Source organism: Gopherus flavomarginatus, chromosome 20 (assembly GCF_025201925.1).
Source record: "Gopherus flavomarginatus isolate rGopFla2 chromosome 20, rGopFla2.mat.asm, whole genome shotgun sequence".
NCBI classification, from domain to species: Eukaryota; Metazoa; Chordata; order Testudines; family Testudinidae; genus Gopherus; species Gopherus flavomarginatus.
In genome coordinates this window covers 6,312,399-6,335,319 of record NC_066636.1, presented here as the reverse complement: position 1 = coordinate 6,335,319, position 22,921 = coordinate 6,312,399, and the positions used below count along the sequence as shown (strand labels likewise).

Sequence of the window (22,921 nt, the reverse complement as noted above, 5' to 3'; positions counted from 1 at the left end):
TCCTGATTCCCCTTTAGCCATGGGTGCTTCCATGGGCACACACCTCTGGGAGCACCCCGCCAGCTCAATAGAGGCCAGTCTCTGAGCACCTCCACCTTGGCTGGCTCTGGCCAGCTGTAGCCGCTGCCCATCTTGTGATCCAGGTGTCACGGAGTCCCCGGGCGATGCTCTGGAACTGCTCCCCACCAAGCCAGTCAGGACTTTGGGGAGCCTCCTCTCCCTTGGAGCAGACTTGTTCAGGGCAAGAAGCTCACACGTCTTCACCTCCTGGGTCTCTCCTTGGAGCATTCAGCATCCTCTGCCCCTCCGTGCGCTTCCCACAGCGAGCCTGCCCCAGCGGGGTCCTGGGGAAGCCACAGGGTCCTGCACCCCCACTTTGCAGTCAGACATGACTCAGCCAGCCAGTAAAAAAGACGGTTACTCACCTTTGTAACTGTTGTTCTTCGAGATGTGTTGCTCACATCCATTCCAGTTAGGTGTGCGCGTCGCGCGTGCACGTTCGTCGGAAACTTTTTACCCTAGCAACTCCAGTGGGCAGGCAGGTCGCCCCCTAGAGTGGCACCAGAATGACGCCCGATATATACCCCTGCCGGCCCGCCCGCTCCTCAGTTCCTTCTTGCCGGCTACTCCGACAGTGGGGAAGGAGGGCGGGTATGGAATGGATATGAGCAACACATCTCGAAGAACAACAGTTACAAAGGTGAGTAACCGTCTTTTCTTCTTCGAGTGATTGCTCATATCCATTCCAGGTAGGTGATTCCCAAGCCTTACCTAGGCGGTGGGGTCGGAGTGAGAAATCGCGGCATGGAGCACTGCAGAGCCGAAGGCCGCGTCCTCTCTGGACTGCTAGACCAGGGCGTAGTGGGAAGCAAAGGTGTGGACCGATGACCAGGTCGCTGCCCGACAGATCTCCTGGATGGGCACACGGGCGAGGAAAGCCAGCGACGACGCCTGCGCCCTGGTAGAGTGCGCAGTCACATGGCCCGTAGGGACGTGGGCCAAGTCATAGCAGGTCCTCATACAGGACGTTACCCACGAGGATAACCTCTGCGAGGAAATGGGAAGCCCCTTCATGCGGTCCGCTACTGCCACGAAAAGCTGGGGGGATTTGCGGAACGGTTTGGTTTTGTCCACATAAAACGCGAGAGCCCGACGGACATCAAGCGAGTGAAGTTGTTGCTCCCTGCGGGACGAATGAGGCTTCGGGAAAAAAACGGGGAGGAAGATCTCCTAGTTGACGTGAAAGGCTGAGACCACTTTGGGGAGAAAGGCAGGGTGCGGTCTCAGCTGCACCTTATCTTTATGGAAGACCGTATACGGGGGATCTACCGTGAGGGCCCGGAGTTCCGACACCCGTCTAGCTGAGGTGATGGCTACTAGAAAGGCAGTCTTCGAAGAAAGATAGATCAGGGAGCAAGTTGCTAATGGCTCAAAGGGGGCCCCATGAGCCAAGCCAGAACCAGGTTGAGATCCCAGGTAAGGGCAGCGGGTCGAACCTGGGGGTAGAGACGTTCTAGTCCCTTCAGGAATCTAGTCACCGTCGGGTGAGAGAAAACCGAGCGGCCATCCCCACCCGGATGAAAGGTGGAGATAGCCGCCAGGTGAACCCGAAGGGACGATATCGCCAGGCCCTGTTGCTTGAGGGACCAAATGTAGTCCAAAATATTGGCGACCGAAACTTCCATAGGGAGGAAACCCCTCTCCGTGCACCAACAGGAGAAACGCTTCCACTTGGCCGAGTACGTCGCTCTGGTGGAAGGCTTCCTGCTGCCCAGGAGTACCTCACGTACCGGGGTAGAGCAGCGTAATTCGGATCCGGTCAGCCACGCAGGAGCCACGCTGCGAGGTGCAATGACTGGAGGTCCGGGTGACAGAGACTGCCGTGGTCCTGGGTGATCAGGTCCAGGTGAAGGGGCAGGGGGACTGGGTTGGCTATGGCCAGATCCAGCAACATGGGGTACCAATGTTGCCTGGGCCACGCTGGAGCTACCATGATCACGCGGGCCCTGTCCCTGCGCACCTTCAGAAGGACCTTGTGGACCAGCGGGAATGGAGGGAACGCGTAGAACAGGTGGGTCGTCCACGGGATAAGGAAGGCGTCCGCTATAGACCCAGGTTCCCGGCCCTGAAAGGAGCAGAACGCCTGGCATTTCCTGTTCCCCCTGGACGCGAACAGGTCCACGCGGGGACAATCCCACCTCTGGAAGATCGAGAGGGCGACGTCCGGGCGAAGGGACCACTCGTGCGAGAGGAAGGATCTGCTCAGGCAGTCCGCCAGCGTGTTCCGTACTCCGGGGAGGAAGGAAGCCATGAGGTGAATGGAGTGGGCTATACAAAAGTCCCAGAGTCACATCACCTCGTGACATAGGGGAGAGGATCTGGTGCCGCCCTGCTTGTTGATATAGTACATGGTCGTCGTGTTGTCGGTGAATACCGCGACACAACGACCTCGAAGCTGATGACTGAAGGTTTGACAAGCAAGGCGGACCACTCTCAACTCCCGCATGTTGATGTGTAAATCCACCTCCTGCGGGGACCACAGGCCCTGTGTCCTCAGGGTTTCCAGGTGGGCCCCCCAGCCGAGATCTGAGGCATCCGTTGTTAGGGACACCGAGGGTTGGGGTGGGTGAAACGGGAGCCCCGCACACACGACGGACTGGTCTAGCCACCAGCGGAGGGAATCCAGTACCCCCTGGGGGATTGTGACAAGCGTGTCTAGCGACTGTCTGGCCGGCCGGTATTGCGCGATGAGCCGGTGTAGAGGCGACGGTCTGTGAAGCTACCGGGTTGAGTGCCGCTTCCATAAGGAGAGTCCTCAATCTCTGGTCTCTCTCCTTCTTTGTTCTAGGCTTAAAAGCCTTACAAATGCGGCACTTGTCCGAGATGTGCAATTCCCCCAGGCACTTTAGGCACGCGTCGTGGGGGTCGCTGGTCGGCATCGGCTTCTTACAGGCCGTGCATTGTTTGAAGCCCGGCGAACCAGGCATGGGCCCGGTGCCGGGTGCCGGGAAGGGCTACGGCCCAAACCGGCTAACAAATATTTATGACTATTTACAATATACTACTTAACTAACTATACTTAACAACTATTTACTACTAACTACAACTATGAACTGTACAACGAAGGAGAGCTAGGGACGTGGAAGACAGCAAAGCCGTGCTCCACAGTTCCAACGACCGACACGGCGGTAAGAAGGAACTGAGAAGCGGGCGGGCCGGCAGGGGTATATATCGGGCGTCATGGCGGCGCCACTCTAGGGGGCGACCTGCCGGCCCACTGGAGTTGCTAGGGTAAAAAGTTTCCGACGAACGTGCACGCGCGGCGTGCACACCTAACTGGAATGGATGTGAGCAATCACTCGAAGAACAGAGGTTTATTTGATGACAGGAACAGGGTCTAAAACAGAGCTTGTAGATCCAGCGAACCGGACCCCTCAGCCAGGTCCATTCTTGGGGGGCAGTGAGCCAGACCCCTCACATCTGCCCTTCCCTCCTCGACCCCAGTCAGCTCCAGACTAACAACCCCTCCCAGCCCCTCCTCTCTGCTCAGCCCCTTTCCCGGGCCAGGAGGTCACCTGATCCCTTTGTCTCCAACACCTTCGGCTGGCACCTTTGCATAGGAGGGGCCCAGGCCATCAGTTGCCAGGAGACAGAGTGTCAGGCATTTAGGTGCACTGGCCCTTTGCTCTGCCAGATACTTAAGAACTGCCATGGGGACACTGAGGCACCAACACAGTGTTCAGAGAAAACATTAAGAACTTTCCTAGTTCGTCACACCAGGTCTGACACCTTGGCCATCCCACATTACGCATCTGCCCATCAGCCAGGACAGTTCCTCCCAGGCTGGCTAAGGTACAGCTAGGGTCAGTGTCTGCCCAGGCCAAGTCCTCCCTTCCCCTCAGTGACCAGCCCGCCTGGCACTGGCAGGTGCCCCCAGAAGGCCAAATGGGAGAGCCAGGAACTCAGTGAGCCCAACTGGGGTGGTGAAGGCAGATTTCAGCCAGGTGGCTGGAGCCAAGGGCACCAGCCAGTCGCCAATGGTGAGGTCCATGTTGATAAGGAAACAGGGCTCCCAGCTTGTCTGGAATCTCCTCTGTCCCAGGCATGGGGCAAGGTCAGACACTGGATCTGACTGACCCTTCTTTGGAGACCAGCACCATGGGAGAGGCCCAGGGTCTAGTAGACACTGGATCACCCCTAGGGCCAGTGTGTCCCTGACCTCTCTCTCCAGGGCCTGGGCTGTGTTCCCAGTGACTCTGAATGGGGAACACCTGATGGGAGGGTTGGCTCCTGTGTCCACCTGGTGGACAGCCAGATTAGTGAGCCCAGGCCAGCTGGAGAACAGTGGCTGGTAGGAACGCAGCACCTCTCTGATCTCTGCCTGCTGGGCAGGGGTTAGCTGGGCAGAGAGGGGAATTGATTCCATTGGGCGGCTGGCTCCTGGCACAGCCCTGAGACCCAGCAGAGTGTCTACCCCTTCTCCCATTGCCCACATACAACCAGCACCAACCTCTCCCGCTTCACGTACGGCTTCAGCATGGGGACATGACGCACTCGGTGGCTATGGGCCCGTTTGGACAGCGCCACCCTGTAGTTCACCTCATTCAGTTCTGTGATGACCTTAAAGGGCCCATCTCAGGCAGCTTGTAGCTTGTTCTGCTGCATTGGGCTGAGAACCATCCCCTGGTGCCATAGGAGCGAACACACGCTGTGTGGTCAGACCAGGTGGTCTGCCTCCCTTGGGCCCGGGCTAGCTTCTCCCTGGCCCAGCCCAAGACCTCAGTGAGCTTTTCCTGAAAGGACAGTACATACGCCACCACTGATTCTCCATCGGGCGAGACCTTCCCCTCCCATTCGTCCCTCACCAAGTCCAGGTGTCCCCTTCCTCTCCCCCGGTACAGCAACGCAAAAGGAACACTGTGGACTCCTCCGGAACTTCCTGGTGTGCAAACAGCAGGTGGGGTAGATACCTGTCCCAGTCCTGCAGATGCTGGGCCATAAAAGTCCTCAGCATCAGCTTCAGGGTCCCATTAAACCTCTCCACCAGCCCATAGGACTGGGGGGGATGTGCCAGACCCCACATTTCCCTCACAGCCCCAGAGCAGGGCTGGCATGAAATTGGACCAGTAGTCTGCAAGGACCTCCTGGGGGAACTCCACTCTTCTGAACATGGTCTGGAGGCCAAAGCCACCCGCCGATGGGTGGTGCAATCTACTGCCACCAGAATGTATTTCTTCCTGGCCCAAGTCGGCAAGTTGAGGGGCGGCACTATGTCCACTGCCACCTTCTGAACAGGTCCCTCTGTGAGGGGCAGGGGTCTCCAGGCTGCTTTACCTTATCCTGGGCCTTCCCCACCCTTTGGCAGGGTTCATAGGACCTGCAGTGCTGCCCTACTGTTGTTCTGCAGCAGCCTCTGCCTGGTGTGCCGGATTCTGGATGTCCTCTCAGAGGTCCTGTAAAATAGCCAGTGGTGGCACTTCTGGGAGACCCCAGCCTGCCTTCTGATCCCCCACAGTTCAGTTTTCCCCAGGGAACCTGCTCCAGGAATCCCATGTCCCCCAGGAATCTGACCCTGCTGGCCTCCCTCAGGGGTCCTGCCGCACTGCAGCCAGCCAGGGCCCTCAGCTCCTCCAAGCAGGGCTCCTTCTGCAGCTCTGGCTGAAATTTGGCTTCCGGGGTAGAGGGTGGGAGTCCCTCCTCACTAGCCTGGGGTCAGGGCCCTCACTGGCTGTGTCTTGGTTTCCCCAAAGCCTTGAGCCCAGCCTTGTTAAGACTGGTGGATCCCTTCCTCTGGCACCAAGGGGGGTGGCGGTCTCTGGCTCTAGCTCCAGGACGGACCAGGGCACTCTGGGCATCACCCAGCCAGGCCATCAGCTCATTCCCCATCAGCCCCGCCTGCACCTCAATCTCTTTGGGCCCCTCTTTGGCCCCACCTTCTCAGACCCTCGCTACAGGCACCATAACCAGGGGCCAACCCCACCCCCCTCTGCCCCCAGAGTGAGAGATCACTGGGCACTAACCAGGCTGAGTCCACCACCTGGGGCCAGGCCAGCATCCCCTCAGCACCCGTGGCCTGGTACCCCAAAACTCTCCTCCCTTCCACTTCAAAGGAGAGAGGGGGGAATGTAGTGATTGCTCCCTGGGACTGCCCTGTGCCCACCCTGTAAATTGCATCTGACCTGCCCCCAGTGCGCAGCCATCTGCACCCGCCTGGGCAGCTGGTGCCCCCTCTCTGCCTGGGCTCCCTCCCCAGTTAACCCTTCTGCTTGGCCACTAGTTCTTTACCCTTTGGGCCCCGTGCCCAGTTAGGCCCTGTTTGCCCATAGTAATTACAGCTCAGGTCTTGGTGGTCTGCCCCAGTGGCCATCACCTCTGATTTGGCTTTGCCTGACTCCCACTTCTGGGGTGCCCCTGAGTGACCCCCCCCCTCCTGGGCCCAGGCTAGCTTAGGCCAGTCCCCTTTGGGTCGCTTTTCACACCCAGCCCTACTGTCTGCAAATGCAGCTGCCCACCTGCCCTGTGCTGATCCTTGGGCCTCAGACTCCCTAACCCCATTGTCAGGGCCTGAGGCCAGAGCTCACCCAGCTGCGCCAACCCAGCCAGGTACACACCTTCCCCCAGCCTAGCGAGCCCTGCACCCTTGCCCCATTTGCAGCCTGGGTCATATCACAGGCCTGCCCCACAGCAAAGAACTAAGTGTCTGTAGTCCTCCCCGTTCCCAGTATCTAGGTTCCCTACAGAAGTGGCATCCCGGGGCTTTTCCCAACTCTCCCCTCGGTGGGTCCCTCTGCCTCTCCATGGCTCCATTTCCATTTTATGCTGCCACTGCTTCTCCCACGCTTCCCGCTCCTTCCCTCTCAGCTCCAGCACAGGACTGCCAAGGTGTGAAGCTCCCCTGCTGAACGGGGAACTGGGTCTGGGGGATTCCCAGCTCCTGCCTCTGCTGCTCCTGGAAGCTTGTGGACACCCCCCCCACTTGGGCCTGGAACCTGCTTCTCAGAGCAATCACCCTTTTTGTGCAATCGGCTGCACCTCACTGAGCCTCCCCGGGCCTGCCCCTTACTCCCAGTCCAGCTGGGGGCACTGGCTACAGACAATTTCTGGCAGCCAGTCCCTTCAGCATCCAGCCAGCCACTGCTGCCTGCAACCACCTGTCACAGCTCTGCAGGCCTGGTGCCTTTGGGGTGGGCAGCTGTGGGCCAGCCCCCCTTATGGTTTCTCTCTGTCACCAGGGGAAGCCACTTGGCTTCTCCATCCCCTGGGACTGAACCTTGGGGCCTCCAGCTGCCTGCTCCTCACTGGGGGCTCCCTCCAGTGACTCCACCTGTGGGACCACAAGGGAGATGTGTACCCCCAGAGGGGGCCCAGCCCCACCGAGCTGAGCATCCATCACACTGGGGCTGAGCAGCAAGGCACTCACCTTGTCCCATCACCTAGTTAGCAATGTAGCATATGGAGGAACTGAATGCTCACTCCATCACACTCAGCCCCACTCTAACCCTCTAGACCCCACTCCTCTCCCAGAGTTGGGGATAGAACCCAGGAATCCTGGCTCCCAGCCCCCACCCCCAACCAATCACTCAATCCCATTCCCAGAGCTGGGGACAGAACTCAGGAGTCCTGGCTTACAGCCCCCACCCCCAAATGGAAGAACGTAAGAACAGCCAGACTGGGTCAGACCCAAGGTCCATCTAGCCCAGTATCCTGCCTTCCGCCAGTGGCCAATGGCAGGTGCCCCTGAGGGAGCGAACAGAACAGGTAACCATCAAGTGATCCATTCCCTGTTGCCCAATCGCAGCTTCTGGCAAAGAGACTAGGGACACCGTCCCTGCCCATCCTAATAGCCATTGATGGACCTTTTCTGAACCCTGTTGTGGTCTTGGCCTTCACAACATCCTCTGGCAAGGAGTTCCACAGGTTGACCAGGTGCTGTGTGAAGTCGCTTTCCTTTGGTTTGTTTAAAACCTGCCGCCGATGAGTTGCACTGAGTGACCCCGAGTTCTTGTGTTCTGAAGAGGAACTACATGGGCAGCTTGGTTGTTTTTTGTTTTTGTCTTTATTAGTTAATGGGGTTGGTTTAAACCATTTAGTACAGAATGGGGGGAGGGCAGGATCTTCAACAAATACACTCACCAGGGGAACAGTCACAGCAGCACCCCAGGACCCTGCAGTGGTGATAGGGCTGAATTAGGTGAACCAGGATTAGCCCCTACCCCAATCTGTGGGACTTTGGCTGGGGGTGGGTTATAGGGTTAGGATATTGGGAGAGGTCAGCACTCCCAGGACAAACCCACCCACACTGTGCCCAGTTGGTCACAGCACCGCCCCTTTATCATGTGGGTGGGGGGTACAGGGTATGGGGGGGTCATAACTCCCAGGGGACCCCCACCCAAAGTCACAATGGGAGTTAGTGCAATAAAATCAGTCAGATGCCACCCACCACCAGCAATCACCCCTCTCAGCCACTGGGAGGATCAACAGGGGGTGCCGCCCCAACACCTTCAGCTACCCCATAACATACCCCCACACATACACTGCGGTACTGCCACAACCAGACAACTACAGCCACACAACACAACCAAGCACCAACCATCACACCCCCCAAGCAGGGCTCAGCTCCTCCAGCAGGCGGCAGCAGGCACACCCCTAGTCTAGCCAGATACATACACCCCCCACTCGCCAGCCTGCGTATGCCCCTACCCCCTGCCCATGGGGCATGCTGACCAGGGAGGTCAGACAGGCAGCCTGGGGAAGAGATTTTTTCCCTTTAGCCTCCCTCCCCTCCACTTGGTACTGCCCCCTGGGATCCCATCTCAGGGTGGGGGTGTTTTAATTGGGTTAATGAAGGGTTAAAACATTAGAAATCTTGCTCAGCTTTAAAAACTTTATAGAACAGCCCCCCTGTCCCACCCACAGGGGGGCAGGGAGGGTCCCCCTATTACTAGGGCTGGCAGCAGGGTAAGACCCCAAGAGTTTTATGCCCCACACTGGTCCCCGGGGTAGTGATGTCATTCATGGTGCTGATGATGTCACCAGTGCCCCCTCCCTATGTCACACTGAGGCAGTTCCTATTAGTAGGTGAAGGCCTAGCCAAAGTGGGCAATGATGCATACTGGTTGTGATGGCAACTGTGGCCCAGTGATGTCATATGGGATGTGGTGATGTAACTGAGGGGCCCTGAGGTCACTGGAGAGCAGCTGTTACATCATTGGGGCGCAGCAATGCAGTTGGGCTGCTGTCACATCAGGTTCATCCCACCATTGATGGCCTTGTAGCGACGTCGCTGTACCAGTCCTGTTGCCATTGATGGCCTCATTGTGATGTCACAGTGCCCATCCTCCTGCCATTGATGATCCCAGTGTGATATCACTCCAGCCCTGCAGCAGCTCAGGCATGTCATACAGACTTCGGGTGACATCACTGGGGCCTCCCGTGATGTCACAGCCCAACTGTCTCAGCAATGGTCCCCAGCCAATGCTCAGATCCTGCACCCAGCAGGGGAGGGGGTGTCAGCACTTGGGGAGCTCAACACAGGTCCTCCAGCCCCCTCGCCAGGGTCCCTCGTGGTCCAGCCTGGGCCCCCCCTCAGCAGTAGCTCCGAGTTTGCCCCTCAGAGCACACTGTCCAGTTGGGAGCCAGGCAGGTGGGCGGTGGGGGAGGCCCCTCCTTCCTCTCCACATTGCCATACTGGGGGGGCAGGTGCTCAGCATAGGGGGAGTAGGGCCCCAGCCGGCAACTGTCCACCAGGTCAGGGCTGAGGAGGGCAGGAGGCCGGGGCGAGGGCTCTGCGTAGGTAGTGAAGGGGGGGGTGCAGGCGGTGGCCGGCTCCCAGCCAGGTGGTGCTGGGCGGTAGAACCGCAGCATGGTGCTGCCACAGGGCAGCACATCTAGTAGCTGGCGGTAAAGTCCCGGCACCGCTGGCGGTCTGTAGGCCCAGCCTGGTGCTGCCTGCAGCCCCTGCCTCTGTTTCTGCGGCAGGGCTGGCACCGGGGGGCGGCGCAGGGCGGCGCGGGCAGCGCCAGGGTCAGAGCGGCTGCGCAGGTGCCCGCCATCCAGTGGAGGAGAGGACGAGGTGGAGGACGAGGAGGGGCTGGCCCTGCTGCGGCGGTGCCCCCCGGCCTCTGGCCCTGCTGCAGGACCAGCAAAGGGGACGTTGACGTAGACTGGCTCTGGTGGCTTGTAGCGGACGCGCCCATCCTCGAAGATGGCCCAGAGGGGTGGTGTTGGGGCCGAGGGGCCAGGCCTGGGCTGCTGGAAGACGCCATAGGAGGCATTGAGGGCGGCCAGGTACTCAGGGGGTGCCAGAGGGTGCGGGGGGCCCAGAGGCCAGGGCCGGTACACGGGCGGCTCTGGGACGATCTCGTAGTACAGGTTCTCGGCTGCGGGCTCCAGCAGCGGGCGCCGGGGAGGGGTGGCAGTGCCGGGGGGGCGGGGAGCTAGGAAGTGGTGGCGCTGGTGCAGCTGTGGCTCTGGAAGGGCAGCACAGGGGGGGCCCAGCCATGGGGGGATGGCGTTGAGACAGGCGGCAGGTGGGGGGTGGAAGCGTAGGGGGGCTTGGGGCTTGAATGGGGCCTGTGGGTGTCGGGGGGCAGGGTCCAGCGCTCGGGGGAAGGGCAGCGGCTGGGTCCGGCAGGGCGGGTGGGGTTCGTGGTCCCAGTGGTGGGTGTTGGGAGGGGCTTTGCTGTAGTGGGGAGGGGCTGCCAAGCTGGCCCTGCCCCCCTCCCGACCCAGGGCAGAGGCCTTGGCCAATGTGACCTATAGGGAGAGAGAAGGAGGGTTAGTGAGTGGGGGTTCACACACACACACACACACACACACACACACAGTCCCCCTTCCAGTTGACCTCCCAGCCTTCCATCACAGCCCCAACCTCAGCAGCCCACTGTACCCCAAACCCTGCCACTGCACCCCAATCTCCCAGTCCCTCCCACTGAACCCACAATCCCACCCAGTCCCCTCACCCAACCACAACCCTTCAAACTGCCCCTGCTGCAGCCCCCGCAATCTCCCCATCCATCAACAATCACCTAATTCCCTCACTGTAGCCCACCCACTGCACCCCCTATTCCTCCATCCAGCCGCAACCCCTGACTCTCCACAGCCACCAAACCTCACCCCAACCTGACTGCCTATCTGACCCCATGACTGCCCCCCACTGTCTCCATAACCCCCCAAACCTCACCACCTACCTGCCCTCCTCCCAGGCCTCCCAAATCCCCCTTGTTCAAACTGGCAACCCCCCCCTACCCCAACCCAGCCACCAATTCCCCCCCACACACCCTAAGCGTCCAATGCCGCTAACTCCCTCCCGCCCAACCCCCCCACCAGCAATCCTTCCCCCTCCCCCTCTCCCCCCGCTCACCTGGGGGCCCCCTGCCTGTTCCTGACGCTGGCTCCGGGGTTCCCCCTCACTCTGCTGGCGCTGCAGAGAGGGGCCAGGGAGCTGGGCAGCAGGGCCAGGGCGCACCACAGAGTACAGGGTGCCCGGTCCCATCGCTGCCCCCTCCCCGCCACCTTCCAGGGACAGGGAGCGCCGGAACTGGGCCTGCTGCTCGCTGTGTGGCCCCCCCTGCTGCTGCCGGGCGGCCCGGTGTGCGCTCTCTGCCAGCGCCAGCGCCATCAGCCGGGCTGGGTTCTTTGGTGGCGGCGGGGGCGGCACGTGCCGAAACAGGCACAGCGCCCCGGGCCGTGGGGGGGAAGCCTCCGACTCAGGACCTGAAGGGGGAGAGGAGAAAAGAGGGGGGTCAGTGCCACACCAGCAGGGGGCGCTGCAGGGGGTTGGGGCTGGCTGCTGGCTGTGTGGGGAGCTCCCGGCTACTCCAGCCCTGGCCTCGCCCAGCAGGAGGTGCTGTAGGAGGCTGGGGCGTTGTTGCGTGCTCCCCAACTCCCCCAGCAGGGGACATGGGGGGTTCCGTTTGGGGAGGGGGCTGGCTGGGCAGTTCTGACTGGGGGTTCCAGCTGTGGGGGTTCTGGCTGGCGAATCCGGCTGGAGGGGTCTGGCTGGGGGGCGGCGGGGGGCAGCCATGGGATTCTGGATGGCGGGGGTCTGGCTGGGTAAGTTCTGGCTGGGGCTGGGAGGTTCCGGCAGGGGGGTTGTGGGTGGCAGGGGGTTCTGGAGGGAGCTGGAAGGTTTTGGCAGGGGGGAGTTCTGGAGGGGGCTGGGAGGTTTTTGTGGGGGGGAGTCCAGGAGGGGGGTGGGAGGTTTTGGCAGGGGGGAGTTCTGGAGGGGGCTGGAAGGTTTTGGTGGGGGGGGGGAGTTCTGGAGGGGGCTGGAAGGTTTTGGCGGGGGGGAGAGTTCTGGAGGGGGCTGGAAGGTTTTGGCAGGGGGGAGTTCTGGAGGGGGCTGGAAGGTTTTGGCGGGGGGGGGAGTTCTGGAGGGGGCTGGAAGGTTTTGGTGGGGGGGAGTTCTGGAGGGGGCTGGAAGGTTTTGGCAGGGGGGGAGTTCTGGAGGGGGCTGGGAGGTTTTGGCAGGGGGGGAGTTCTGGAGGGGGCTGGGAGGTTTTGGCAGGGGGGGAGTTCTGGAGGGGGCTGGGAGGTTTTGGCAGGGAGGAATTCTGGAGGGGGCTGGGAGGTTTTGGCGGGGGGGAGTTCTGGAGGGAGCTGGGAGGTTTTGGCAGGAGGGGAGTTCTGGAGGGGACTGGGAGGTTTTGGCATGGGGGTTGTGGGTGGCAGGGGGTTCTGGAGGGGGCTGGAAGGTTTTGGCAGGGGGGAGTTCTGGAGGGGGCTGGGAGGTTTTGGCGGGGGGGAGTTCTGGAGGGAGCTGGAAGGTTTTGGCAGGGGGGAGTTCTGGAGGGGGCTGGGAGGTTTTGGCGGGGGGGAGTTCTGGAGGGGTCTGGGAGGTTTTGGCAGGGGGGAGTTCTGGAGGGGGCTGGGAGGTTTTGGCGGGGGGGAGTTCTGGAGGGAGCTGGAAGGTTTTGGCAGGGGGGAGTTCTGGAGGGGGCTGGGAGGTTTTGGCGGGGGGGAGTTCTGGAGGGGTCTGGGAGGTTTTGGCGGGGGGGGGAGTTCTGGAGAGGGCTGGGAGGTTTTGGCAGGGGGGGAGTTCTGGAGGGGGCTGGGAGGTTTTGGCGGGGGGGAGTTCTGGAGGGGGCTGGGAGGTTTTGGTGGGGGGGAAGTTTTGGAGGGGGCTGGGAGGTTTTGGCGGAGGGGAGTTCTGGAGGGGGCTGGGAGGTTTTGGCGGGGGGGAAGTTTTGGAGGGGGCTGGGAGGTTTTGGTGCACTCACTCTGGGCCAGGCTCCCACTCTCGGCTCGGGTTAGTTTGCGCTGCACTTCCCGCTGGCAGCTGTCAGTCAGCATCCCGTCGCCAGTCTGCAGCAGCCGGGAGATCATGTGGGGGGGGCTGCGCGTCCCCCGGTGCCGTCCGGACCTCAACACACCCCCAGCCTCGCCCCCCCCCAGCATCTCCAGCACCTTGGCGGGCAGCGAGATGGCCACGGGCTCCGAGATCTCCAGGGCAGCCGTGGGGGGCTCCGGGCCGCGGGGTGACAGCGCCCGGGCCACCCTGCAGGTGAAGGGAAGGTAGGCGGGGCTGGAGGCCGAGTCAGAGGCCTCAGAGAGCGAGGGGCGCCGGGGGGGGCTGCGCTGGAAGGGGAGCAGGTCCAAGTCCAGGGAGCCGGGGGGGCTGAGGTCTGGTTGCGAGTCCAGCTCGCCCTCATCGTCTAGCCAGAGGGAGGCGCGGTGACGGGGTGCCAGGTTCTCGCTGCAGCCGCCAGAGGCCGAGGAGCTGAGCGACTCGCAGGAGCGGCAGGGCTTGAGGGAGTCTTGCGGGGTCCCAGGGAGGGCACCGGGCAGGGCTGGGAAGGCATCGCTGCTGGAGCGTGGGCGCCGCAGGCGGGTCAGTTTGTGCAGGCCTTGGGGACAGATGGACAAACTGCAGCGTAAACAACCCTGACACGGCAGGCAGCTGGGGAACAGCCACACACAATGCCACCTGGCTGAGATGCAGCCACCTCTGGGGCAGGGAATCCAGGAACGTCCCCTCCCACACACCCCACCGTACAGGGACTGCTCGCCCTGCACTGGGACACAGTCACCTCTGGGATGGGGCAGCTGGGGAACAGCCACACACAATGCCACCTGGCTGAGATGCAGCCACCTCTGGGGCAGGGAATCCAGGAACGTCCCCTCCCACACACCCCACCGTACAGGGACAGCTCACCCGGCACAGAGACGCAGCCACCTCTGGGTTTGGCTTCCCCCGAACATCCCCTCCCGCCCCTGGTGCTGCCCCTCATACCCGCGGTGCTGGACTGGGACGTGAGTGACTCCTCACTCTTGGCGGATCGCAGTGTGACAGTGTCGGCCCGGAGCCCTGCAGGGAGAGGGGAGGGGTGAGAATATCAGCCTCACTAGCCCTCCCGCAGCCCTCCACCCCTGTATCGATCCCCTGCCTGGACCCCACTGACATCCTCTACTCCCACCTCTCCTGCCCTCAGCACTGCCCTGTCCCCACCTCTGCTCCCAGGAACACCCCAGACAGGCCCCCCAACACTCCTATCTTCCCCCAGAAAAAAAGGTTCCCTACCTTCTGTAACTGTTGCTCCTTGAGATGTGTTGCTCGTGTCTATTCCATGCTAGGTGTGCACGTGCCCACAGGCCCGGCTGCTGGAGATTTTTCTGTTAGCAGTATCTGTAGGGCCGGCTCTGGTGCCCCCTGGAGTCCCGCGCCCATGCACCAGTATATGGGGCACTGCCAGTCCCGCATCCCCTCAATTCCTTCTTGCCAACAACTCTGCCAGAGGGGCAGGAGGGCAGGTCGTGGAATGGACGTGAGCAACGTATCGAAGAACAGCAGTTATGAGAGGGAGGTACCGTTTCCTCTTCTTCAAGTGCTTGCTCGTGTCGATTCCAAGTTAGGTGACTCCCAAGTGGTATCCCTGGAGGTGGGCTCTGATTTCATGGACGTGCTGCTTGCAACACTGCTCTGCGAAGCTGGCCTCATCCTGGACCTGCTGACTGATGGCATATGGACCGAAGACCAGGGGAGGCTCTGCAGATACCCCGGATACCTGTGCGAGGAAGGCTGCTGACAAAGTGTGTGCTCTGTGGAATGGGCAGGCTGGATGGCCAGCAGTGACACCTCTGCTTGCTCACAGCAGAGCCTGATACAGGCGGTTATCCACAAGGAGCTTCTCTGAGTGGACACAGGCAAACCTTTCATCCTGTCCGCCCTGCGACGAGGAACTGCGGTGATTTACGGAAGGGTTTGGTCCCCTCAATGCAGAAGGCTAAAGCCTGCCTAGCATCCATACAGTGTAACCGATGCTCCTTGTTCACCTTCAGGAAGAAACCTGGTAGGAAGAGGTCCTGATTATTGTGAACTGTGACACCACCTTAGGTAAGAAGGCAGGGTGGGGGCTCAGCTGGACCTCGTCCTCGTAAAACACCATGTAAGGGGGTGCTGACGTCAACGCTCTAATCTTGGAGACCCTGTGGGCGGACGTGATCACCGCCAGGAAGGAGACCTCCCATAAGAGGAGCAGCAGAGAACACAATGTCAACAGCTTGAAAGGGGGACCCATGAGCCTCGCTAGCACCAGGTTTAGGTCCCAAGGAGGGATGGGATCCCAAACCTGTGGCTATGGCTTCTCCAGACCCTTCAGGAACCTGATCGTCATGTCATGAACCAAGATTGACCTGCCCTGGATCAGAGAGTCAAAGGCTGAGATGGGCGACAAGAGAACCCTGATTGCCAGGCCCTGGTGCGTGAGGTGGAGCAGGTATTCCAAGATGGATTGTAGCAATGACCGGGAGGAAGAAAGACCTCGATCCGCGGCCCTTAGTAGATGAAGCGCTTCCACCTGACCAGGTCGTCTTGGTGGAGGGCTTCCTGCTACTCAACAGTAGCTCCGAGCAGGCCTGCTCCTCTGTGTTCAGCCACACCATCAGATGCAGCGAGGCTAGGCTCGGATGGAGCAGACAGCCTTGGTGCTGTGAGAGCAAGTCTGGGCGAAGCGGGACCTCTAGTGGGGTTGCCATTGAGAGATCCGAAAGCTGCCGAACCAAAACTACCGTGGCCAGGCAGGAGCTACCAGGATGCCCTTCGCTTTGTTCCTAGGACCTTGTGAACTGGGAGTATCAGTGCGAAGGTGTACGGCATGACCCCAACCAAGTGCGCAGGCAAGCCGGGAAGGTGAACAGCGGGGCCCCATCCAAGGGCGCGGGAAAGCCGGGAAGGCGAACAGCAGGGCCCCATCCAATGGTGCAGGAAAGCCGGGAAGGCGAACAGCAGGGCCCCATCCAAGAGTGCAGGAAAGCTGGGAAGGCAGGGAGCCACTGGCTAGCCCATAAAATGAGCACAACTGGTGACACGTCTGAGTGGCCACGAACAGGTGCACCTGGGGAGTCCCCCATTTGGGGGAGATCGTGCTGACAACCTTTGGGTGGAGTGACCACTCGTGGTGAGAGGAGAAGTACCTGCTGAGGAGATCCGCCCGCGTGTTCTGGGCGCCCGAGAGGTGCAAAGCCTTGAGATGACCAGCCTGCTGCACACACAAGTCCCACAGGCGAAGAGCCTCTCGACACAGGGCAGACGTGCAGGCTCCATCTTGCTTGTTGAAGAACATTGCTGCTGTATTGTCCATCAACATCTGCACCACTCTGCCCCTTAGATAGGGAGGAATGCATGGCAAGCCGAGCATATCGCCCTGAGCTCCCTGGCCTTTCTGTGAAGAGAACCAGAGACCTTGGGTACTGCAGCTGCCAGGCTGGGCCCCCCCCTTGATCTGACACATCAGAGACCAGTGTTACTGATGGGAGTGAAGCTATGAAGGGGACCCCATCCAGAACAGCTCACAGGGCTGGGCACCAAGCCAGAGATGACAGGACGTTCGACAGAACTGTAAGCATTAGCTCCAAGTTGTGAGAAGACTGATTCCAGCCACATCTGGAGACTGAGCCACAGCCGTGCACGTTGCACCACATCGGTACATGCCGCCATGTGACCCAGCTGCTGGTGGCAGACCTGGGTGGCTGTGAGCGACTGGGCTCTGACATGCCCAGAATTGGGACTCCGGCAGGTAGGCTCTGGCATGGGTGGAGTCAAACACTGGTCCTATAAACTCTGTTCTCTGAACGGGGGACAGAGTCGACTTCTGGTCATTGAGATGCAGGTCTAGATCCCGACATGTGCTGCACGTGAGCCTAGGACCTGCCTCTGACCAGCCAGTCCGCAAGGGATGGGTAGATTAGAATGCCGTGACACCTCAGGCCAGCACCACCATGCACTTCGTGAAGACCCTTGGACCAGAAGAGAGGCTGAAGGGCAGTGCCGTGAACTAGTAGAGGCGCTGTGCCACCACCAAACGGGGGAATCTCCTGTGGCCATGGAAGATAGAAATATGGAGGTAGGCGTATGTTAAGTCAAGAGCAGCATACCAGCCTCCTGGATCCAGAGAGCGGATGATGGAGGCCAGGGAGACCAGGCAGAACTTTGACATCTTCAGATAACTGTTGAGGCGACACAGGCCTAGGATGAGTCTGAGGCCCCCCTTGGCCTTTGGGATTAGGAAATACTGGGTGTAAAACCCTTTCCCCCTAATGTCTAGGGGAACCTCCTTCCTGGCCCCCAGACGTAGGAGGAAATTCCCCTCCTGGATGAGGAGCTGCTTGTGAGAAGGGTCCCTGAAGAGGGACAGGGAAGAGGGGTGTGAAGGGGAGATGGAGGAAAACTCCAGGGTGTAGCCAACTGCTATGGTGTTGCGCACTCAGCAGTCCGAGGCGACCTTGGCCCATGCAGGAGAAAGGGAGACAGGCGGTCCCGAAACAAACGGGGGGATAGATCCTGGAATGAGACTGTAACTCCGGCCTCAGGCCCGCCCTCACAATGCCTGCTGACGGCTGCCTGAGCAATGTGCAGGGCCTAGCTGGGCAGCCGAGGGTGCTGGGGAGGGGCGGTAGCATTTAAAGCCCCTGGCTCTGCCACTGAGGGATGGAGAATCTATGTGGCCGGAGTCCCAGGTGTTAGCACCGTGTCTCCCCAGCAACGCCTGTCGGTCGGAGTCCCAGGTGTTAGCACTGTCTCTCCCCAGCAACGTCTCCCGGTTGGAGTCCCAGGTTTTATCATTGTGGTGGCCCCGGCAATGGTGAGCAGTGCTGGGAGGCAGTAGCATAGCTGGGGGGAAGCAGGGGGAGCAGCCTCTCCTCCACTGACCACAAATGGCACCTTGTCAATTTCCTGGCACCTTTGTACTCACCCGGGGGAGTGATTAAAAAAAAGGCACCACCCCTGTGGTGCTTTTATTTTGCTCACCCGGCAGCGCTCTGGGTCTTCGGTGGCACTTCGGCAGCGGGACCTTCAGTGCCGCCGAAGACACCCAGAGCGAGTGAAGGGCCCGCTGCCAAAGACCCGGAGTGCCGCCGGGTGAGTAAAAGCGCTGCAGCAGGTGACACTTTTTTTTTTTTGATTGCTCCCCCTGTTCCCTCCACCTGGCGACGTCACTGCCAGGAGGAACCCGGTGCCGCTGGGGCTCGCCATAGGTAGAGGGACTCAGCACTGTGTCGGAGTGGGAGGGTTCTGACTCCTGTTTGAGAGTCGCCTCTGGGAGACGGGCTTGGAGATGAACGACCCTGTTCTTCCGAATGTGCTGTGAAGCCCTGACAGATCTGGCACTTCTCTTTGATGTGCGAATCCCCCAGACACCTTAGACAGCTGGTGTGGGGCTCACTGACCGGCATAGGTCTATGGCAGACGGCTGGGATCCCGGGGAACAGGGCAAGCCCCGTGCTGAGGAAAAAGTCCCTAAGGGGACTAACTGTCCCCTTACTAAAACTTAGTGGGATTTTTGGTTGGCTACCTCCCAGTACCAAAAGAAAGGGGAAGGGTCAATGGGAAATCAGGACCCTGAGACTGACAGTCCCCAGGGGCAATGGGGAGAGGCCAGTGCTATAGGTCAGCCTGATTGACAAGGTGGGCAGGCTAATCAGGGACTCAGGAGGCCAGGGCAGTTTTGTCCTCTGTGTGAGCTGGAATTGCCTGGGTCCAACAGAATGGGGCCAAGCAAAGGCCCAGTGGCCTAATGGATGAGGCACTGGCTTCCTAAGCCAGACCTTGTGGGTTCACATCCCAGCTGGGGTGAAAAACTATCCTCTGCAGGGAGGGCTAGCTCAGTGGTTTGAGCCCTGACCAGCTAAACACAGGGTTGTGAGCTCAATCCTTGAGGGGGCCATTTAGGGATCTGAGGCAAACAACTGTCTGGGGATTGGTCCTGCTTTGAGCAGGGGGTTGGACTAGATACCTCCTGAGGTCCCTTCCAACCTTGATATTCTAAGGAGAGAGCGGGGGGCCCATGCTGTGCTTGGAGCAGAGCTGTAGCAGCTGGGGAGAGCGAGGGGGACCCTGGGCAGCGGGCCCAGCACAGGGAGATGCCCCTAGCCAAGAGGCCTGGCAGGCCAGACTTGGATGGGGATCGTAACCCTAACAGGGTGGGAGTGACACTGGGAAGAAGGGTCCTGCCACCTCAAGCCTGAGCAAGTGTCCGACCTGCAGCACTGCTAGGACGTGTGAGGAACGAACTGAATGTTCCAGAGATGCTGGTTGTGATGTCCCTGTGCCACAGAGCAGGGTGACAGGTTTTCCTTTAACCTTTCCTGTTTCTTCCTTATTTTTTTAAATTGGATTCACTTTAATAAATTGTATTTGCTTTGAACTGTATGTAACGATCAGTGGGTCGGAAGCATCCAGTGCAGAGAGAGAGCACCACGGAGTGGGGACACCCTAGCCCCTGCCCTAAGTGACCATGACAAGGTTGGGGGTCGAGCCCCCCAGGAACCCTGGGCCCAGCCTTGTTGGGGTTACAAGGCCTCTGCCATACAGGAGATGGAAGGGGAGCCCCTGAGGAGTGGGAGCAAGGACTCAGATCCTTTCGCTAGCCCATTTCACTGGGGTAGTGCATAAGCCAGGAAAGTTCCCCATAATAGCGGGACCATTCCCCCACTTACATAACTATCTAACCTAATTACTCACCTAACTAACTACATCATGATCTAGATCCAACTATATCCAACACCTATAAAGTTACGCTGCTTGGAGCACTTTGGAATCGCAAAGGGAGATGAGGAAATGAGGGGTTTGGGGCCAGCGGTGCCCCATATACCGGTGCATGGGTGCAGGGCTACATGGGGCGCCAGAGCCGGCCCTACGGATACTGCTAAGGGAAAAATCTCCGGCAGCTGGGCCCATGGGCGCGTGCACACCTAGCATGGAATGGACACGAGCAAGCACTCAAACATACACCCCCCATCCCCACTCCATGGGGCAGGGGGAGAGACTGAGAGAACAGGAGGAAGAGAGATATGGGGCTTGGAGGTCATTGTGGAACTGGGGGGAGGTCTGTGGGGCAGGGCTGGAAATGGGGGGTACGTGGGGCAGGGGTAAGCTGGGAGGCTGTGTGGGGCTGAGGGAAGCTTGGGGGGCTGCATAGGGCTGTGTGGGGCAGGAATCAGGGGGGTTGTGTGGGGCTGGGGGGCAGCGTAGGGCAGGGCTCACTCACCCGTCTGCCCGCCTGGAAGCTGCACTCTCTTGTGGCTGATGGCAGGTGCCCTGCCCAAGGCAAAGAAGGTTTTCCAGCTCCCGCCCCGCGCCTGGCGCCTGTGGAGAGACAGCATCAGCCCAACCCATGGCCCTCCCGACCCCATTCCACACACCCCAGAGACCACCACTTTCTGGGGCCAGCACCCCCTAGGGAGGGAAAGGCCCCCATGCCCCATCCCCCCTGAGTTCACCAGCCCCCACCCCAGAGCCAGCAACCCCAGTGGGGGAAGGCATCATTACCTGTCATGGGGAGAGTCCAGTGCGAGGGGCAGCCTCCCCGGGGGCCCCCGTCCGGTCTCGGCCTCAGGTCTCTTGGACTGGCCAGGGGCCGTGTGCTGGGCTTGGGCCTGGGCCTGGGCCTGCGTCCGCGTCCGCGTCCGGGCCTGGGCCTCCTCCAGCGAGAGCAGGCGGGTCGAGGGGCAGCTGCCCAGCAAGGACTTGGGGCGCGGGAGGCAGGAGCGCCCTGGGGGACAGGGACACAGACGGGGGGAGATCAGCTGGGCCTGCCCCACAAGAATCTCAGTCCCTCGCTGCAGCAGAGCCTCCTGCTGAGCCCCTCTCTGCAGCTCCCCCGCCCCACTCCCTGCAGCCCCTACTGAGCCCCCGCCCCCCTCCCCGCAGCCCAGCATTCCCCGCTGAGCCCCCGCCCCGCTCCCCGCAGCCAGCACCCCCTGAGCCCCCGCCCCGCTCCCCGCAGCCAGCACCCCCTGCTGAGCCCCCGCCCCGCTCCCCGCAGCCAGCACCCCCTACTGAGCCCCCGCCCCCCTCCCCGCAGCCAGCACCCCCTGCTGAGCCCCCGCCCCGCTCCCCGCAGCCAGCACCCCCTGCTGAGCCCCCGCCACCCTCCCTGCAGCCAGCACCCCCTACTGAGCCCCCGCCCCCCTCCCCGCAGCCAGCACCCCCTGCTGAGCCCCCGCCCCGCTCCCCGCAGCCAGCACCCCCTACTGAGCCCCCGCCACCCTCCCCGCAGCCAGCACCCCCTACTGAGCCCCCGCCCCACTCCCCGCCCCCCTCCCCGCAGCCCAGCACCCCCTAGTGAGCCCCCGCCACCCTCCCCGCAGCCAGCACCCCCTACTGAGCCCCCGCCCCACTCCCCGCCCCCCTCCCCGCAGCCAGCGCCCTCTATTGAGCCCCCCGCCCCACTCCCCGCAGCCAGCACCCCCCACTGAGCCCCCGCCACCCTCCCCGCAGCCCAGCACCCCCTACTAAGCCCCCGCCCCCCTCCCCGCAGCCCAGCACCCCCTACTGAGCCCCCGCCCCGCTCCCCGCAGCCCAGTATTCCCCGCTGAGCCCCCGCCCCGCTCCCCGCAGCCCAGCGCCCCCTGCTCCTCTCCCTGCAATACGGCACCCCCTACTCAGTCCCAAGCACTATGGTGCCCCGTTGTGCCAGCAGCAGGACAGGATTTAATGCCCGGGCAGGCTGCAGGGATCCAACCACAGAAACCAGCGATGGCACTGTGAGCCCATGGGGAGAGGCGGGCCAGGGAGAGGCTCGACGCCGCAGAGACGCAGCAGCGCAGCTGGGCACTGGGAGTTGTTACCTGGGTGAGGGGCGGGAGCCAGGTGCCAATGCAGGGCCCAGCCCCCTCAGCATGGCCGGGCGCTGGGCTCAGGGCTCCGCAGGTCCCAGCTGGTCAGGCACAGAAAGCAGCTTCCCCGGTGTATGTGTGTGGGGGGGGTTTGCCCCCCCCACTCTGCAGCTCATGTTGGGGGGGGCAACCCCCCCACTCTGCAGCTCATGTTGGCCTCGGCCTCAGCCCCCCAGTATCCAGGCCCAGCACTCTATGGGCCCCCCCCCAAGTTCCACACCCCACTGCATTTGGTCGCAGGATTGTCCACCCCTCCTTCCCACCACAGGGCTAGCCTGTCTCGGTGCCTCCCAGCCTGCCTGGGCACTCCCAGAAAGCCCCTCCCCAGCCTGCCTCAGCACCTTCCCACCTCAGCACCCCCTTTCCCAGCCTGCCTTGGCACCCCCTAGACTTCCGTGGTGCGCCCCAGCACTCCCCAGCCTGTCTGGGCACCCCCCACACCTCAGCACCCCCCTCCCCAGCACCTCCAGCACTCCCCCCCCCAGCTCAGCAACCCCCTCCCCAGCCTGTCTTGGTGCCCCTGTAGCACCTGCCTCCCCAGTCTGCCTTGGCAGCCCCCTACTTCAGCAACCCCCCACCCGCACCAGGCTCAGTGTCCCTCCACCACCAGGCCCAGTCAATATCAGCCCCCCATCCCCACCCCCAGCCAGTGGTCTCCCCAGGGTGAGGCGCTGGGTGCCAGGCACCATGTATCACCAATGTGGGGCATTACCAGCTGGACATTTAATGTTCTCTTGTTCTCAACAGGAGCTGGTTAAATCCAGGGCCTGAGCCTCCCTGCCTGAGTGGGCACTGACCCTGTCCT

At 61.3% G+C, this 22,921-nt stretch overlaps 1 protein-coding gene across 3 annotated transcripts in view; it reads right to left on the bottom strand.

Moving 5' to 3' along the window:
- Positions 1-8,037: 8,037 nt before the first annotated feature.
- Positions 8,038-22,921, bottom strand: part of ARHGAP33 (Rho GTPase activating protein 33) — a 72,969-nt gene continuing 58,085 nt past the window's right edge. For all 3 annotated transcript variants that reach the window (XM_050930579.1, XM_050930580.1, XM_050930577.1), the window contains 6 exons: positions 20,768-20,990; positions 20,487-20,584; positions 14,234-14,308; positions 13,221-13,847; positions 11,363-11,715; positions 8,038-10,755 (listed from right to left, as the gene is read on the bottom strand). In XM_050930579.1, coding sequence (XP_050786536.1) covers positions 9,586-10,755; positions 11,363-11,715; positions 13,221-13,847; positions 14,234-14,308; positions 20,487-20,584; positions 20,768-20,990 — 2,546 coding nt within the window. In that variant the 3' untranslated portion in view covers positions 8,038-9,585. The remainder of the gene's footprint in view (positions 10,756-11,362; positions 11,716-13,220; positions 13,848-14,233; positions 14,309-20,486; positions 20,585-20,767; positions 20,991-22,921) is intronic.